General features: G+C 44.5%; 1 protein-coding gene across 1 annotated transcript in view; it reads left to right on the top strand.

Annotated features, from left to right (window-relative positions):
- Nucleotides 1-20,621, top strand: part of cntn5 (contactin 5) — a gene marked incomplete at its 5' end in the record, with an annotated part of 395,923 nt that overhangs the window by 368,448 nt on the left and 6,854 nt on the right. The window contains 3 exons of the mRNA XM_038962131.1: nucleotides 1,396-1,505; nucleotides 1,623-1,809; nucleotides 12,204-12,316. Coding sequence (XP_038818059.1) covers nucleotides 1,396-1,505; nucleotides 1,623-1,809; nucleotides 12,204-12,316 — 410 coding nt within the window. The remainder of the gene's footprint in view (nucleotides 1-1,395; nucleotides 1,506-1,622; nucleotides 1,810-12,203; nucleotides 12,317-20,621) is intronic.

Genomic DNA, 20,621 nt, shown 5'->3' with positions numbered 1-20,621 from the left:
CTCAGTTCTTGCTTGTTAACGCCCACATCTGACAGCTGTATAGGTTACATTGGTAGCGGGGCCCTGGTCCTATATGTTCCATTCCTTATATAGCCATTCTGTCTCAGCTCTTCAAACTGGGCAGCCTAGATGCTGCTAATAATGGAAATGTAATCATAGTCCTGAGTTTTGCTCCCACATGTCCTCAGTTCTACTGTCACGTCCTCAGTTCTACTGTCAGTTCTACTGTCACGTCCTCAGTTCTACTGTCACATCCTCAGTTATACTGTCACGTCCTCAGTTCTACTGTCACGTCCTCAGTTCTACTGTCAGTTCTACTGTCACGTCCTCAGTTCTACTCTCACATCCTCAGTTCTATTGTCAGTTCTACTGTCATGTCCTCAGTTCTACTGTCAGTTCTACTGTCACGTCCTCAGTTCTACTGTCAGTTCTACTGTCACGTCCTCAGTTCTACTGTCAGTTCTACTGTCACGTCCTCAGTTCTACTGTCATGTCCTCAGTTCTACTGTCAGTTCTACTGTCACGTCCTCAGTTCTACTGTCAGTTCTACTGTCACGTCCTCAGTTCTACTGTCATGTCCTCAGTTCTACTGTCAGTTCTACTGTCACGTCCTCAGTTCTATTGTCAGTTCTACTGTCACGTCCTCAGTTCTACTGTCACATCCTCAGTTCTACTGTCACGTCCTCAGTTCTACTGTCACATCCTCAGTTCTACTGTCACGTCCTCAGTTCTACTGTCAGTTCTACTGTCAAGTCATAAGTTATTGTTATCAATATGTACTGATTGACTGTAGAGATTTAATGTTATCAATATGTACTGATTGACTGTAGAGATTTACTGTTATCAATATGTACTGATTGACTGTAGAGATTTAATGTTATCAATATGTACTGATTGACTGTAGAGATTTAATGTTATCAATATGTACTGATTGACTGTAGAGATTTAATGTTATCAATATGTACTGATTGACTGTAGAGATTTACTGTTATCAATATGTAATGATTGTACTGAATCAACGTATTTATTTTCAAATCCCCTCGTTATTATGAGACGTGTCAGCAACATTATTAATGTCTGTAGTGTACATGTCAAGTACATTACTCACTCTGCAATCAACACGTCATTATGCATCATTTTCTACAAGACACACAGGAGACAACTAGCGGCAGTTATAGTATGACTACATTTTGTGTGTCTGTGGGGTTTCTAAGGTTTGGTGTGTGTGTGTGTGTGTGTGTGTGTGTGTGTGTGTGTGTGTGTGTGTGTGTGTGTGTGTGTGTGTGTGTGTGTGTGTGTGTGTGTGTGTGTGTGTGTGTGTGTGTGTGTGTGTGTGCTTGTGTGTGTGTGTGTGTGCTTGTGTGTGTGTGCGTGCTTGTGTGTTATCCTCTACAGAGCCCAGAGAGGCCCCATCTGAGGTGAAAGCTTCCAGCATTTCCTCTTCGGAAATTAAAGTAACTTGGAGACCGCCCAGCCCTGGCCCTGGGAGACCACGGGGATACGAGGTGTGTGCATTATACATTACATTTTTCATTAGATAAATCTAAATAAAACAAATAAATGTAAATACTACAATAAAAGACAAGTTTAAAAGAGACACACCTAACGTCTTCTTTTGTCAGGTGAGCTACTGGAAGGACAGTGAGCAGGAGGAGTCAGGGAACAGGAAGAAGACAGCAGGGAATGAGACGTCTATGGTGCTGACAGGCCTGGAGGGGAACAGTGTGTACCTCATCACAGTCAGAGGCTTCAACAGTATCGGCCAGGGCCCTGCATCAACCGCTAGCACCGCCAAGACCAAGAAAGACCGTGAGTACACCGCTCATACAAACCTGAGCTGTATAGAGGGGGGTACTGTATGTACACTTTAATTAAGCAGCAAGGCACAAGAATACAGTCACAGGTAAGAGGCAGTGCTGTATCATGAATACAGTCACAGGTAAGAGGCAGTGCTGTATCATGAATACAGTCACAGGTAAGAGGCAGTGCTGTATCATGAATACAGTCACAGGTAAGAGGCAGTGCTGTATCATGAATACAGTCACAGGTAAGAGGCAGTGCTGTATCATGAATACAGTCACAGGTAAGAGGCAGTGCTGTATCATGAATACAGTCACAGGTAAGAGGCAGTGCTGTATCATGAATACAGTCACAGGTAAGAGGCAGTGCTGTATCATGAATACAGTCACAGGTAAGAGGCAGTGCTGTATCATGAATACAGTCATAGGTAAGAGGCAGTGCTGTATCATGAATACAGTCACAGGTAAGAGGCAGTGCTGTATCATGAATACAGTCACAGGTAAGAGGCAGTGCTGTATCATGAATACAGTCACAGATAAGAGGCAGTGTTGTATCATGAATACAGTCACAGGTAAGAGGCAGTGCTGTATCATGAATACAGTCACAGGTAAGAGGCAGTGCTGTATCATGAATACAGTCACAGGTAAGAGGCAGTGCTGTATCATGAATACAGTCACAGGTAAGAGGCAGTGCTGTATCATGAATACAGTCACAGGTAAGAGGCAGTGCTGTATCATGAATACAGTCACAGGTAAGAGGCAGTGCTGTATCATGAATACAGTCACAGGTAAGAGGCAGTGCTGTATCATGAATACAGTCACAGGTAAGAGGCAGTGCTGTATCATGAATACAGTCACAGGTAAGAGGCAGTGCTGTATCATGAATACAGTCACAGGTAAGAGGCAGTGCTGTATCATGAATACAGTCACAGGTAAGAGGCAGTGCTGTATCATGAATACAGTCATAGGTAAGAGGCAGTGCTGTATCATGAATACAGTCACAGGTAAGAGGCAGTGCTGTATCATGAATACAGTCACAGGTAAGAGGCAGTGCTGTATCATGAATACAGTCACAGATAAGAGGCAGTGTTGTATCATGAATACAGTCACAGGTAAGAGGCAGTGCTGTATCATGAATACAGTCACAGGTAAGAGGCAGTGCTGTATCATGAATACAGTCACAGGTAAGTGGCGTTTTTCAACACGACACGATAGCGGAGGGCCAGTCAACCCATTTACCTGTGACTGTATTCATGATAAAAAACTGCCTCGAATGCCTTATTGCTTTTATAAAACTGTTACCAACATATTCAAATAATAATGAAGTACATATTTTAATTAAAAAGTTAATTTGAGGCCTCCCGGGTGGCGCAGTGGTCTAAGGCACTGCATCGCAGTGCTAACTGCGCCACCAGAGTCTCTGGGTTCGCGCCCAGGCTCTGTCGCAGCCGGCCGCGACCGGGAGGTCCGTGGGGCGACGCACAATTGGGCTAGCGTCGTCCGGGTTAGGGAGGGTTTGGCCGGTAGGGATATCCTTGTCTCATCGCGCTCCAGCGACTCCTGTGGCGGGCCGGGCGCAGTGCGCGCTAACCAAGGGGGCCAGGTGCACGGTGTTTCCTCCGACACATTGGTGCGGCTGACTTCCGGGTTGGAGGCGCGCTGTGTTAAAGAAGCAGTGCGGCTTGGTTGGGTTGTGCTTCGGAGGACGCATGGCTTTCGACCTTCGTCTCTCCCGAGCCCGTACGGGAGTTGTAGCGATGAGACAAGATAGTAATTACTAGCGATTGGATACCACGAAAATTGGGGAGAAAAGGGGATAAAAAAATTAAAAAAAAATAAAAAAGTTAATTTGATAAGTAAATTCATACACTGTAATTCTTCCACCAGAAGACATAGTCCAGACAAAACTCTGGTTGTTAGTTATTTTGGTCATGTTGATACAGGCGCCAGCCAGTCGTTCATTATGTTAAAATAGTTGCTATGCAAAAGGCCTGGTCGTCCGTTCTAAACAAAATGGTGGCTATTCAGGCTGGATAACGTTCTTGTCACCTGCTAGCTCGCTAGCTCAGCTAACTCAGTCATGTCAAACATTGAACCTGGACTGACAGGACACGAGCTGCATGTTCCTTTCTTTGAGCCTGGACTGACAGGACACGAGCTGCATGTTCCTTTCTTTGAACCTGGACTGACAGGACACGAGCTGCATGTTCCTTTCTTTGAACCTGGACTGACAGGACACGAGCTGCATGTTCCTTTCTTTGAGCCTGGACTGACAGGGACACGAGCTGCATGTTCCTTTCTTTGAGCCTGGACTGACAGGACACGAGCTGCATGTTCCTTTCTTTGAGCCTGGACTGACAGGACACGAGCTGCATGTTCCTTTCTTTGAACCTGGACTGACAGGACACGAGCTGCATGTTCCTTTCTTTGAACCTGGACTGACAGGACACGAGCTGCATGTTCCTTTCTTTGAACCTGGACTGACAGGACACGAGCTGCATGTTCCTTTCTTTGAACCTGGACTGACAGGGACACGAGCTGCATGTTCCTTTCTTTGAACCTGGACTGACAGGACACGAGCTGCATGTTCCTTTCTTTGAACCGGGACTGACAGGACACGAGCTGCATGTTCCTTTCTTTGAACCTGGACTGACAGGGACACGAGCTGCATGTTCCTTTCTTTGAGCCTGGACTGACAGGACACGAGCTGCATGTTCCTTTCTTTGAACCTGGACTGACAGGACACGAGCTGCATGTTCCTTTCTTTGAACCTGGACTGACAGGACACGAGCTGCATGTTCCTTTCTTTGAACCTGGACTGACAGGACACGAGCTGCATGTTCCTTTCTTTGAACCTGGACTGACAGGGACACGAGCTGCATGTTCCTTTCATTGAACCTGGACTGACAGGACACGAGCTGCATGTTCCTTTCTTTGAACCTGGACTGACAGGACACGAGCTGCATGTTCCTTTCTTTGAACCGGGACTGACAGGACACGAGCTGCATGTTCCTTTCTTTGAACCTGGACTGACAGGACACGAGCTGCATGTTCCTTTCTTTGAGCCTGGACTGACAGGGACACGAGCTGCATGTTCCTTTCATTGAACCTGGACTGACAGGACACGAGCTGCATGTTCCTTTTATTGAACCTGGACTGACAGGACACGAGCTGCATGTTCCTTTCTTTGAACCTGGACTGACAGGACACGAGCTGCATGTTCCTTTCTTTGAACCGGGACTGACAGGACACGAGCTGCATGTTCCTTTCTTTGAACCTGGACTGACAGGACACGAGCTGCATGTTCCTTTCTTTGAACCTGGACTGACAGGACACGAGCTGCATGTTCCTTTCTTTGAGCCTGGACTGACAGGACACGAGCTGCATGTTCCTTTCTTTGAGCCTGGACTGACAGGGACACGAGCTGCATGTTCCTTTCTTTGAGCCTGGACTGACAGGACACGAGCTGCATGTTCCTTTCTTTGAGCCTGGACTGACAGGACACGAGCTGCATGTTCCTTTCTTTGAACCTGGACTGACAGGACACGAGCTGCATGTTCCTTTCTTTGAACCTGGACTGACAGGACACGAGCTGCATGTTCCTTTCTTTGAACCTGGACTGACAGGACACGAGCTGCATGTTCCTTTCTTTGAACCTGGACTGACAGGGACACGAGCTGCATGTTCCTTTCTTTGAACCTGGACTGACAGGACACGAGCTGCATGTTCCTTTCTTTGAACCGGGACTGACAGGACACGAGCTGCATGTTCCTTTCTTTGAACCTGGACTGACAGGGACACGAGCTGCATGTTCCTCTCTTTGAGCCTGGACTGACAGGACACGAGCTGCATGTTCCTTTCTTTGAACCTGGACTGACAGGACACGAGCTGCATGTTCCTTTCTTTGAACCTGGACTGACAGGACACGAGCTGCATGTTCCTTTCTTTGAACCTGGACTGACAGGACACGAGCTGCATGTTCCTTTCTTTGAACCTGGACTGACAGGGACACGAGCTGCATGTTCCTTTCATTGAACCTGGACTGACAGGACACGAGCTGCATGTTCCTTTCTTTGAACCTGGACTGACAGGACACGAGCTGCATGTTCCTTTCTTTGAACCGGGACTGACAGGACACGAGCTGCATGTTCCTTTCTTTGAACCTGGACTGACAGGACACGAGCTGCATGTTCCTTTCTTTGAGCCTGGACTGACAGGGACACGAGCTGCATGTTCCTTTCATTGAACCTGGACTGACAGGACACGAGCTGCATGTTCCTTTTATTGAACCTGGACTGACAGGACACGAGCTGCATGTTCCTTTCTTTGAACCTGGACTGACAGGACACGAGCTGCATGTTCCTTTCTTTGAACCGGGACTGACAGGACACGAGCTGCATGTTCCTTTCTTTGAACCTGGACTGACAGGACACGAGCTGCATGTTCCTTTCTTTGAGCCTGGACTGACAGGGACACGAGCTGCATGTTCCTTTCATTGAACCTGGACTGACAGGACACGAGCTGCATGTTCCTTTTATTGAACCTGGACTGACAGGACACGAGCTGCATGTTCCTTTCTTTGAACCTGGACTGACAGGACACGAGCTGCATGTTCCTTTCTTTGAGCCTGGACTGACAGGGACACGAGCTGCATGTTCCTTTCTTTGAACCTGGACTGACAGGGACACGAGCTGCATGTTCCTTTCTTTGAACCTGGACTGACAGGACACGAGCTGCATGTTCCTTTCTTTGAACCTGGACTGACAGGACACGAGCTGCATGTTCCTTTCTTTGAGCCTGGACTGACAGGGACACGAGCTGCATGTTCCTTTCTTTGAACCTGGACTGACAGGACACGAGCTGCATGTTCCTTTCTTTGAACCTGGACTGACAGGACACGAGCTGCATGTTCCTTTCTTTGAACCTGGACTGACAGGACACGAGCTGCATGTTCCTTTCTTTGAGCCTTTTTTCTATTGTTATTTACTTGGATATGTCCATGATAACGACGTTATGGCTCAGTTAAAATGGTCTGGTCTCGTCTCAGCACCGGTCACTCTCTGTGGTGCTACAGAGTAGGAATGTATATTAAAATGGTCTGGTCTCGTCTCAGCACCGGTCACTCTCTGTGGTGCTACAGGAATGTGCAGTTCATGGTTCATTCTCTTTACTGACTTAAGGGTCATGATTTTGTATTTTTCGAATGACTCATTCATTTTAGTGGTTCGTTTGACCTGCCGGCCGCAATGAATTCTACAGCAGGGTTAATACTCATCTGTCTCAGCGACCAGCAACTGTCCATCATGTGAGCAAGGGAAATATATCACGGTGCAGGCAGATGAGGGAAAAGACATGTTTACAACTGACAATTGATCGCATGGTGATTATTTATTGAATGTTATGATGGACACAGCTTTGTTGACCCAAAACATACACAGTCTCCCATTGTTCAAGAAACTAGAATTTGAGAACAAATCGTTTGGTGTGTTGCAGTTGGAACTTTATTGTGCTTATCACCCACAGTCAAGTAATGGATTCTGCCAAGAGTCGTTCACAATCTAGTCCAGGTGCGGCCACAACTAGACACCTACTCATTCAAAGGTTTTACTTTATTTTTTACTATTTTCTACATTGTAGAATAATAGTGAAGACATCAACACTTTGAAATAACACATATGGAATCATGTAGTAACCCCCCCCCCCAAAAAATGAAAACCCTTGAATGACCAGAACTGAGACACCACAGGACATTCCCAAAACATGTGACCAGAACTGGGACACCACACGACATTCCCAAAACATGTAACCAAAACTGGGACACCACACGACATTCCCAAAACATGTGACCAGAACTGGGACACCACAGGACATTCCCAAAACATGTGACCAGAACTGGGACACCACAGGACATTCCCAAAACATGTGACCAGAACTGGGACACCACAGGACATTCCCAAAACATGTGACCAGAACTGGGACACCACAGGACATTCCCAAAACATGTGTCCAGAACTGGGACACCACAGGACATTCCCAAACATGTGACCAGAACTGGGACACCACAGGACATTCCTAAAACATGTGACCAGAACTGGGACACCACAGGACATTCCTAAAACATGTGACCAGAACTGGGACACCACAGGACATTCCTAAAACATGTGACCAGAACTGGGACACCACAGGACATTCCTAAAACATGTGACCAGAACTGGGACACCACTGGGAAATTGAGATGTCTGAGAAATACAATAAGGTGTCATAGAATGACACTTTATGCTGCGTACCTTTTTAATATTGATGGATGAAATAGGTGGGTGCAATCTAATCGCTGGAGCAAGGGGCTCCAAAGACAGGGCAAAGAGCATTGGTGATAATGAACATCCTTGTTTTGTGGGACATTTTTAAACAGAAAGTCTTGGATAGAATGTTTCCCGTCTGCACAACTGCTTTGGATGCAGAATACATTGTTTTTAACACGGAGATCAATCCTTTACCCAAACCAAAGGCCTCCGAAACACACCATAAATAGTTCTAGCCTATCAAAGGCTTTTTCTGCAACTAAACTAAAAAGTGCAGTAAGGATTGGGTTGTTTTCGGACACATTTATGATATGGAATAGACATCTAATATTGTCTGAGGCTAAACGACCCTTTAAAAACCCAGTTTGATCATCGCTGATTAGATGTCCTACAAGCTGTTCCAATCTAATGGCAAGTACCTTTGCAAACAGCTTGAGCTCTGGTGTAATAAGGCTTAAGGACCTATAACTTTTACGGTCTAGGGGAGATTTGCCCTTTTTTAACAGAACTATAATCAGTGAGGTGTTTTGGTCTCTATGGAATTCTCCAAGTTTTTATGCATGATTGATAGAACCAATTAGTGGCCCGACAATAACCCATATTTCAAGAAACAGCTAATGAGGGAAACCATCAAGTCCTCGTGATTTGCCTCTTTTCATAGATGTAAATGCACTCCTGAGTTCTTCAAGAGGAAGTGGGGAGTCAAGGAATCCAGATTGCTCTGTTGAGTTTGAGAAGGTCCAATGATGATAAGAAGTGTGTCATCTTACTATGATCAGGGTCCGCTTCTGACGTATATAATTGGGAATAAAACTGCCTGAACGTATCATACATTTCTGCAGAGTCATGTGATATCAGATGGTGTTTGAATTGTATTGATACAAGAAAAGGCCTCATTTTGCTGAAGCCTTGCAGACAAAAGTCTACTAGCTTTCGCCCTCTCAGAATGGAATGTTACTCTTGTGCGATTCTGCTTTAGATTGCAGTAAAGGGTTATACTTGTGTTTTAATGCTGTTAATATCTTCCCCTTTTGCTCGGTACATTTTTGTTTCTGCTCGTTTTCAACCAGAGAAATCTGGTTTTCTGGATCTACTACTTTTTAATTAAGATGTACGTTTTCCCCTCAGAAAACATTTTGTCACCTCCTAAAGTGACAAAAAATTATAAATTGCTTCAACTTTGCTAGAAGTTGTGTCATAAAAAGCCTTATTCTGCAGCAAAGTTGTGTTAAAGCTCAATCTTCTGGCACCTCTCTGTTTATAGCTGTCATGTTAGATAGTATACAGGACAGCTCCATGGTCAAAAATTAGTATGGGGAGCAGCTCGGTTGTCTGAATACACCTGTTTGTATAGGGAGATACAAATATGTAGTCTATCCGTGAAAATGTATTATGTCTTGAAGAATAAATAAAACAGTAAAATTCCTTGGACTCCAGGCGTCTAAAATATTAAGCTCTGCAGCAAATGAGATGAGATCACCAGAGGCCTGATCAGTTTGAGAGTGAGATGAAACATGAGACCTATCTAACTGAGAATTACATACCTGATTTAAAATATCCTCCCACAACAAGTTGGTATTCTGAAAGATCTAATAGTCTTTTTGAAATTCAAAAGTGAAACATTGTTTCCAAAGTCAGACAGGCATAAACTGAGGCTTATATTAACCCTGTTGTACCAAACTAAACTTTTTCAGCAACCCTTTTTCAGGAACATGTCTTTGAAAGATAATTTGTAAAAATCCAAATAACTTCACAGATCTTCATTGTAAAGGGTTTTAACACTGTTTCCCATGCTTGTTCAATGAACCATAAACAATTAATTAACATTCACCTGTGGAACAGTCGTTAAGACACTAACAGCTTGCAGACGAAAGGCAATTAAGGTCACAGTTATGAAAACGTAGGACACTAAAGAGGCCTTTCTACTGACTCTGGAAAAACACCAAAAGAAAGATGCCCAGGGTCCCTGCTCATCTGCGTGAACGTGCCTTAGCCATGCTGCAAGGAGGCATGAGGACTGCAGATCTGGCCAGGGCAATAAATTGCGATGTCCGTACTGTAAGACGCCTAAGACAGCGCTACAGGGAGACAGGATGGACAGCTGATGGTCTTCGCAGTGGCAGACCACTTGTAACAACACCTGCACAGGATCGGTACATCCGAACATCACACCTGCGGGACAGGTACAGGATGGCAACAACAACTGCACGAGTTACACCAGGAATGCACAATCACTCCATCAGCGCTCAGACTGTCCACAATAGGCTGAGAGAGGCTGGACTGAGGGCTTGTAGGCCTGTTGTAAGGCAGGTCCTCACCAGACATCACCGGCAACAACGTCGCCTATGGGCACACACCCACCGTCGCTTGACCAGACAGGACTGGCAAAAAGTGCTCTTCACTGATGAGTCGTGGTTTTTTCCCACCAGGAGTGATGGTCGGATTTGCGTTTATCCTCAAAGTAATGAGCGTTACACCGAGGCTTGTACTCTGGAGTGGGATCGATTTCGAGGTGGAGGGTCCGTCATGGTCTGGGGCGGTGTGTCACAGCATCATCGGACTGAGCTTGTTGTCATTGCAGGCAATCTCAATGCTGTGCGTTACAGGGAAGAAATCCTCCTCCTTCATGTGGTACCCTTCCTGCAGGCTCATCCTGACATGACCCTCCAGCATGAAAATGCCACCAGCCATACTGCTCATTCTTCGGTGTGTGATTTCCTGCAAGACAGGAATGTCAGTGTTCTGCCATGACCAGCGAAGAGCCCGGATCTCAATCCCATTGAGCACGTCTGGGACCTGTTGGATCGGAGGGTGAGGGCTAGGGCCATTCCCCCCAGAAATGTCCGGGAACCTGCAGGTGCCTTGGTGGAAGATTAGGGTAACATCTCACAGCAAGAACTGGCTAATCTAGTGCAGTTCATGAGGAGGAGATGCACTGCAGTACTTAATGCAGCTGGTGGCCACACCGGATACTCACTGTTACTTTTGATTTTGACCCCCCCTTTGTTCAGGGACACATTATTCAATTTATGTTAGTCACATGTCTGTGGAACTTGTTCAGTTTATGTCTCAGTTATTGAATCTTGTTAAGTTTGCTGAAAATAAACGCAGTTGATAGTGAGAGGACGTTTGTTTTTTTGCTGAGTTTAAATGCTAGACTGGAAGCAAGGGGAAATAATGAGATAAATTCAAGAGATGATTCAGACAGCAACATGATATTCTAGTAGAGATAAATACAAGAGATGATTCAGACAGCAACATGATATTCTAGTAGAGATAAATACAAGAGATGAATCAGACAGCAACATGGTATTCTAGTAGAGATAAACACAAGAGATGAATCAGACAGCAACATGATATTCTAGTAGAGATAAACACAAGAGATAAATCAGACAGCAACATGGTATTCTAGTAGAGATAAACACAAGAGATGAATCAGACAGCAACATGATATTCTAGTAGAGATAAATACAAGAGATGATTCAGACAGCAACATGATATTCTAGTAGAGATAAATACAAGAGATGATTCAGACAGCAACATGATATTCTAGTAGAGATAAATACAAGAGATGATTCAGACAGCAACATGATATTCTAGTAGAGATAAATACAAGAGATGATTCAGACAGCAACATGATATTCTAGTAGAGATAAATACAAGAGATGATTCAGACAGCAACATGATATTCAATCAATCAATCAATCACGTTTATTTTATATAGCCCTTCGTACATCAGCTAATATCTCGAAGTGCTGTACAGAAACCCAGCCTAAAACCCCAAACAGCAAGCAATGCAGATATTCTTATGAAGGAGCAGTGATCATTTTCAGATGGAACTGTTAGCAGGCATTGGTACGTCTGTGACAGCCAATACAGCATGGCTTAAAATGCTGCCATCCAATCAGCATCCAGGATCCAAACAACCAGTTTTATAACGTGACTTTCACATGTATTATTAAGATGGACAGCTTGCTATTCTGCATGCAAGAAATAGTACTATAATTTACCTTATTTCTTGAAATACACTCTGATATGGATGACAATAAAATGTATGAATGAAAGCGTTTAGTTAAGATTGATCCCTGTGCTTTCTCCTCAGCTCCAGTCCAGCCTCCAGCCAACCTTGTGTGGATTCAGGAAGGGACTAACGTATCATTAAACTGGGACCCGGTTAAGTCCAAAGACAACGAGTCAGATGTCATAGGATACAAGGTACGCCCCCCTTACTCTACTGGCCAGGTCTCTTTACAGTACTGGCCAGGTCTCTTTACTGTACTGGACAGGTCCCCTGGCTGTACTGGCCAGGTCTCTTTACTGTACTGGCCAGGTCTCTTTACTGTACTGGCCAGGTCTCTTTACTGTACTGGACAGGTTCCCTGGCTGTACTGGCCAGGTCTCTTTACTGTACTGGCCAGGTCTCTTTACAGTACTGGCCAGGTCTCTTTACTGTACTGGACAGGTCCCCTGGCTGTACTGGCCAGGTCTCTTTACTGTACTGGCCAGGTCTCTTTACTGTACTGGACAGGTCCCCTGGCTGTACTGGCCAGGTCTCTTTACAGTACTGGCCAGGTCTCTTTACTGTACTGGACAGGTCCCCTGGCTGTACTGGCCAGGTCTCTTTACTCTACTGGCCAGGTCTCTTTACTCTACAGGACAGGTCTCCATACTCTACTGGACAGGTCCCCTGGCTGTACTGGCCAGGTCTCTTTACTGTACTGGCCAGGTCTCCTTACTGTACTGGCCAGGTCTCTTTACAGTACTGGCCAGGTCTCTTTACTGTACTGGCCAGGTCTCTTTACTGTACTGGCCAGGTCTCCTTACTGTACTGGCCAGGTCTCTTTACAGTACTGGCCAGGTCTCTTTACTGTACTGGCCAGGTCTCTTTACTGTACTCTCCAGGTCTCTTTACTGTACTGGCCAGGTCTCCTTACTGTACTGGCCAGGTCTCTTTACTGTACTGGCCAGGTCTCTTTACTGTACTGGCCAGGTCTCTTTACTGTACTGGCCAGGTCTCTTTACTGTACTGGCCAGGTCTCCTTACTGTACTGGCCAGGTCTCTTTACTGTACTGGCCAGGTCTCTTTACAGTACTGGCCAGGTCTCCTTACTGTACTGGCCAGGTCTCTTTACTGTACTGGCCAGGTCTCTTTACTGTACTGGCCAGGTCTCTTTACTGTACTGGCCAGGTCTCCTTGCTGTACTGGCCAGGTCTCTTTACTGTACTGGCCAGGTCTCTTTACTGTACTGGACAGGTCTCTTTACTGTACTGGCCAGGTCTCTTTACTGTACTGGCCAGGTCTCTTTACTGTACTGGCCAGGTCTCTTTACTGTACTGGACAGGTCTCCTTACTGTACTGGCCAGGTCTCCTTACTGTACTGGCCAGGTCTCTTTACAGTACTGGCCAGGTCTCTTTACTGTACTGGCCAGGTCTCCTTACTGTACTGGCCAGGTCTCTTTACTGTACTGGCCAGGTCTCTTTACTGTACTGGCCAGGTCTCTTTACTGTACTGGCCAGGTCTCCTTACTGTACTGGCCAGGTCTCTTTACAGTACTGGCCAGGTCTCTTTACTGTACTGGCCAGGTCTCTTTACTGTACTGGCCAGGTCTCCTTACTGTACTGGCCAGGTCTCTTTACTGTACTGGCCAGGTCTCTTTACTGTACTGGCCAGGTCTCTTTACTGTACTGGACAGGTCTCTTTACTGTACTAGCCAGGTCTCTTTACTGTACTGGCCAGGTCTCTTTACTGTACTGGCCAGGTCTCTTTACTGTACTGGCCAGGTCTCATTCACCTCAGCTAATACTCATTCCTCTCAGCTAATACTCATTCCTCTCAGCTAATACTCATTCCTCTCCACTAATACTCATTCGCCTCAGCTAATACTCATTCCTCTCAGCTAATACTCATTCCTCTCAGCTAATACTCATTCCTCTCCACTAATACTCATTCACCTCAACTAATACTCATTCACCTCAGCTAATACTCATTCACCTCAGATAATACTCATTCCTCTCAGCTAATACTCATTCCTCTCAGCTAATACTCATTCCTCTCAACGTATGCTCATTCAATATTGGTACCGGTGTCCTGGTTCCCATACTGTCATACTGTATATAGTCTCTTAATCACCCCCAGCTAACTCATCCAACCATACTGTCATACTGTATATAGTCTCTTAATCACCCCCAGCTAACTCATCCAACCATACTGTCATACTGTATATACTGTAGTCTCTTAATCACCCCCAGCTAACTCACCCAACCATACTGTCATACTGTATATAGTCTCTTAATCACCCCCAGCTAACTCATCCAACCATACTGTCATACTGTATATAGTCTCTTAATCACCCCCAGCTAACTCACCCAACCATACTGTCATACTGTATATACTGTAGTCTCTTAATCACCCCTAGCTAACTCATCCAACCATACTGTCATACTGTATATAGTGTAGTCTCTTAATCACCCCCAGCTAACTCATCCAACCATACTGTCATACTGTAGTCTCTTAATCACCCCCAGCTAACTCACCCAACCATACTGTCATACTGTAGTCTCTTAATCACCCCCAGCTAACTCATCCAACCATACTGTCATACTGTATATACTGTAGTCTCTTAATCACCCCCAGCTAACTCATCCAACCATACTGTCATACTGTATATAGTCTCTTAATCACCCCCAGCTAACTCATCCAACCATACTGTCATACTGTATATACTGTAGTCTCTTAATCACCCCCAGCTAACTCACCCAACCATACTGTCATACTGTCATACTGTAGTCTCTTAATCACCCCCAGCTAACTCATCCAACCATACTGTCATACTGTATATACTGTAGTCTCTTAATCACCCCCAGCTAACTCATCCAACCATACTGTCATACTGTCATACTGTAGTCTCTTAATCACCCCCAGCTAACTCACCCAACCATACTGTCATACTGTATATAGTCTCTTAATCACCCCCAGCTAACTCATCCAACCATACTGTCATACTGTATATAGTCTCTTAATCACCCCCAGCTAACTCATCCAACCATACTGTCATACTGTATATACTGTAGTCTCTTAATCACCCCCAGCTATCTCATCCAACCATACTGTCATACTGTAGTCTCTTAATCACCCCCAGCTAACTCATCCAACCATACTGTCATACTGTCATACTGTAGTCTCTTAATCACCCCCAGCTAACTCATCCAACCATACTGTCATACTGTATATACTGTAGTCTCTTAACCACCCCCAGCTAACTCACCCAACCATACTGTCATACTGTATATAGTCTCTTAATCACCCCCAGCTAACTCATCCAACCATACTGTCATACTGTATATACTGTAGTCTCTTAATCACCCCCAGCTAACTCATCCAACCATACTGTCATACTGTATATAGTCTCTTAATCACCCCCAGCTAACTCACCCAACCATACTGTCATACTGTCATACTGTAGTCTCTTAATCACCCCCAGCTAACTCATCCAACCATACTGTCATACTGTATATACTGTAGTCTCTTAATCACCCCCAGCTAACTCACCCAACCATACTGTCATACTGTATATAGTCTCTTAATCACCCCCAGCTAACTCATCCAACCATACTGTCATACTGTATATAGTCTCTTAATCACCCCCAGCTAACTCATCCAACCATACTGTCATACTGTATATACTGTAGTCTCTTAATCACCCCCAGCTAACTCACCCAACCATACTGTCATACTGTAGTCTCTTAATCACCCCCAGCTAACTCATCCAACCATACTGTCATACTGTATATACTGTAGTCTCTTAATCACCCCAAGCTAACTCACCCAACCATACTGTCATACTGTAGTCTCTTAATCACCCCCAGCTAACTCATCCAACCATACTGTCATACTGTATATACTGTAGTCTCTTAATCACCCCCAGCTAACTCATCCAACCATACTGTCATACTGTATATAGTCTCTTAATCACCCCCAGCTAACTCATCCAACCATACTGTCATACTGTCATACTGTAGTCTCTTAATCACCCCCAGCTAACTCATCCAACCATACTGTCATACTGTATATAGTCTCTTAATCACCCCCAGCTAACTCACCCAACCATACTGTCATACTGTATATACTGTAGTCTCTTAATCACCCCCAGCTAACTCATCCAACCATACTGTCATACTGTATATAGTCTCTTAATCACCCCCAGCTAACTCACCCAACCATACTGTCATACTGTATATAGTCTCTTAATTACCCCCAGCTAACTCATCCAACCATACTGTCATACTGTATATAGTCTCTTAATCACCCCCAGCTAACTCACCCAACCATACTGTCATACTGTATATAGTCTCTTAATCACCCCCAGCTAACTCACCCAACCATACTGTCATACTGTATATACTGTAGTCTCTTAATCACCCCCAGCTAACTCATCCAACCCTACTGTCATACTGTAGTCTCTTAATCACCCCCAGCTAACTCACCCAACCATACTGTCATACTGTAGTCTCTTAATCACCCCCAGCTAACTCACCCAACCATACTGTCATACTGTATATACTGTAGTCTCTTAATCACCCCCAGCTAACTCATCCAACCATACTGTCATACTGTATATACTGTAGTCTCTTAATCACCCCCAGCTAACTCATCCAACCATACTGTCATACTGTATATAGTCTCTTAATCACCCCCAGCTAACTCACCCAACCATACTGTCATACTGTATATACTGTAGTCTCTTAATCACCCCCAGCTAACTCATCCAACCATACTGTCATACTGTATATAGTCTCTTAATCACCCCCAGCTAACTCATCCAACCATACTGTCATACTGTATATAGTCTCTTAATCACCCCCAGCTAACTCACCCAACCATACTGTCATACTGTATATACTGTAGTCTCTTAATCACCCCCAGCTAACTCATCCAACCATACTGTCATACTGTAGTCTCTTAATCACCCCCAGCTAACTCATCCAACCATACTGTCATACTGTAGTCTCTTAATCACCCCCAGCTAACTCATCCAACCATACTGTCATACTGTATATAGTCTCTTAATCACCCCCAGCTAACTCATCCAACCATACTGTCATACTGTATATAGTCTCTTAATCACCCCCAGCTAACTCACCCATCCATACTGTCATACTGTATATACTGTAGTCTCTTAAACACCCCCAGCTAACTCATCCAACCATACTGTCATACTGTCATACTGTAGTCTCTTAATCACCCCCAGCTAACTCACCCAACCATACTGTCATACTGTCATACTGTAGTCTCTTAATCACCCCCAGCTAACTCACCCAACCATACTGTCATACTGTATATAGTCTCTTAATCACCCCCAGCTAACTCACCCAACCATACTGTCATACTGTATATAGTCTCTTAATCACCCCCAGCTAACTCACCCAACCATACTGTCATACTGTATATAGTCTCTTAATCACCCCCAGCTAACTCACCCAACCATACTGTCATACTGTATATACTGTAGTCTCTTAATCACCCCCAGCTAACTCATCCAACCATACTGGCATACTGTATATAGTCTCTTAATCACCCCCAGCTAACTCACCCAACCATACTGTCATACTGTATATACTGTAGTCTCTTAATCACCCCCAGCTAACTCATCCAACCATACTGGCATACTGTATATAGTCTCTTAATCACCCCCAGCTAACTCACCCATCCATACTGTCATACTGTATATACTGTAGTCTCTTAATCACCCCCAGCTAACTCATCCAACCATACTGTCATACTGTATATAGTCTCTTAATCACCCCCAGCTAACTCATCCAACCATACTGTCATACTGTATATACTGTAGTCTCTTAATCACCCCCAGCTAACTCATCCAACCATACTGTCATACTGTAGTCTCTTAATCACCCCCAGCTAACTCATCCAACCATACTGTCATACTGTATATAGTCTCTTAATCACCCCCAGCTAACTCATCCAACCCTACTGTCATACTGTATATACTGTAGTCTCTTAATCACCCCCAGCTAACTCATCCAACCATACTGTCATACTGTATATACTGTAGTCTCTTAATCACCCCCAGCTAACTCATCCAACCATACTGTCATACTGTCATACTGTAGTCTCTTAATCACCCCCAGCTAACTCATCCAACCATACTGTCATACTGTATATACTGTAGTCTCTTAATCACCCCCAGCTAACTCACCCAACCATACTGTCATACTGTAGTCTCTTAATCACCCCCAGCTAACTCATCCAACCATACTGTCATACTGTATATACTGTAGTCTCTTAATCACCCCCAGCTAACTCATCCAACCATACTGTCATACTGTATATACTGTAGTCTCTTAATCACCCCCAGCTAACTCATCCAACCATACTGTCATACTGTATATACTGTAGTCTCTTAACCACCCCCAGCTAACTCATCCAACCATACTGTCATACTGTATATAGTCTCTTAATCACCCCCAGCTAACTCACCCAACCATACTGTCATACTGTAGTCTCTTAATCACCCCCAGCTAACTCACCCAACCATACTGTCATACTGTATATACTGTAGTCTCTTAATCACCCCCAGCTAACTCACCCAACCCTACTGTCATACTGTATATAGTCTCTTAATCACCCCCAGCTAACTCATCCAACCATACTGTCATACTGTAGTCTCTTAATCACCCCCAGCTAACTCACCCAACCATACTGTCATACTGTAGTCTCTTAATCACCCCCAGCTAACTCACCCAACCATACTGTCATACTGTATATAGTCTCTTAATCACCCCCAGCTAACTCATCCAACCATACTGTCATACTGTAGTCTCTTAATCACCCCCAGCTAACTCACCCAACCATACTGTCATACTGTATATACTGTAGTCTCTTAATCACCCCCAGCTAACTCACCCAACCATACTGTCATACTGTATATACTGTAGTCTCTTAATCACCCCCAGCTAACTCATCCAACCATACTGTCATACTGTATATACTGTAGTCTCTTAATCACCCCCAGCTAACTCATCCAACCATACTGTCATACTGTATATAGTCTCTTAATCACCCCCAGCTAACTCATCCAACCATACTGTCATACTGTAGTCTCTTAATCACCCCCAGCTAACTCATCCAACCATACTGTCATACTGTATATACTGTAGTCTCTTAATCACCCCCAGCTAACTCACCCAACCATACTGTCATACTGTAGTCTCTTAATCACCCCCAGCTAACTCACCCAACCATACTGTCATACTGTATATAGTCTCTTAATCACCCCCAGCTAACTCATCCAACCATACTGTCATACTGTATATACTGTAGTCTCTTAATCACCCCCAGCTAACTCATCCAACCATACTGTCATACTGTATATACTGTAGTCTCTTAATCACCCCCAGCTAACTCATCCAACCATACTGTCATACTGTATATAGTCTCTTAATCACCCCCAGCTAACTCACCCAACCATACTGTCATACTGTATATACTGTAGTCTCTTAATCACCCCCAGCTAACTCACCCAACCATACTGTCATACTGTAGTCTCTTAATCACCCCCAGCTAACTCATCCAACCATACTGTCATACTGTAGTCTCTTAATCACCCCCAGCTAACTCATCCAACCATACTGTCATACTGTAGTCTCTTAATCACCCCCAGCTAACTCATCCAACCATACTGTCATACTGTATATACTGTAGTCTCTTAATCACCCCCAGCTAACTCATCCAACCATACTGTCATACTGTAGTCTCTTAATCACCCCCAGCTAACTCATCCAACCATACTGTCATACTGTATATACTGTAGTCTCTTAATCACCCCCAGCTAACTCATCCAACCATACTGTCATACTGTATATACTGTAGTCTCTTAATCACCCCCAGCTAACTCACCCAACCATACTGTCATACTGTCATACTGTAGTCTCTTAATCACCCCCAGCTATCTCATCCAACCATACTGTCATACTGTATATACTGTAGTCTCTTAACCACCCCCAGCTAACTCACCCAACCATACTGTCATACTGTATATAGTCTCTTAATCACCCCCAGCTAACTCATCCAACCATACTGTCATACTGTATATACTGTAGTCTCTTAATCACCCCCAGCTAACTCATCCAACCATACTGGCATACTGTATATAGTCTCTTAATCACCCCCAGCTAACTCATCCAACCATACTGTCATACTGTATATACTGTAGTCTCTTAATCACCCCCAGCTAACTCACCCAACCATACTGTCATACTGTAGTCTCTTAATCACCCCCAGCTAACTCATCCAACCATACTGTCATACTGTCATACTGTATATACTGTAGTCTCTTAATCACCCCCAGCTAACTCATCCAACCATACTGTCATACTGTATATACTGTAGTCTCTTAATCACCCCCAGCTAACTCATCCAACCATACTGTCATACTGTAGTCTCTTAATCACCCCCAGCTAACTCATCCAACCATACTGTCATACTGTATATACTGTAGTCTC

This window comes from Salvelinus namaycush, chromosome 23 (assembly GCF_016432855.1).
Source record: "Salvelinus namaycush isolate Seneca chromosome 23, SaNama_1.0, whole genome shotgun sequence".
Taxonomy (NCBI): Eukaryota; Metazoa; Chordata; class Actinopteri; order Salmoniformes; family Salmonidae; genus Salvelinus; species Salvelinus namaycush.
The sequence above is the reverse complement of the archived record's forward strand: the minus strand, read 5'-3'. Positions and strand labels throughout refer to the sequence as shown.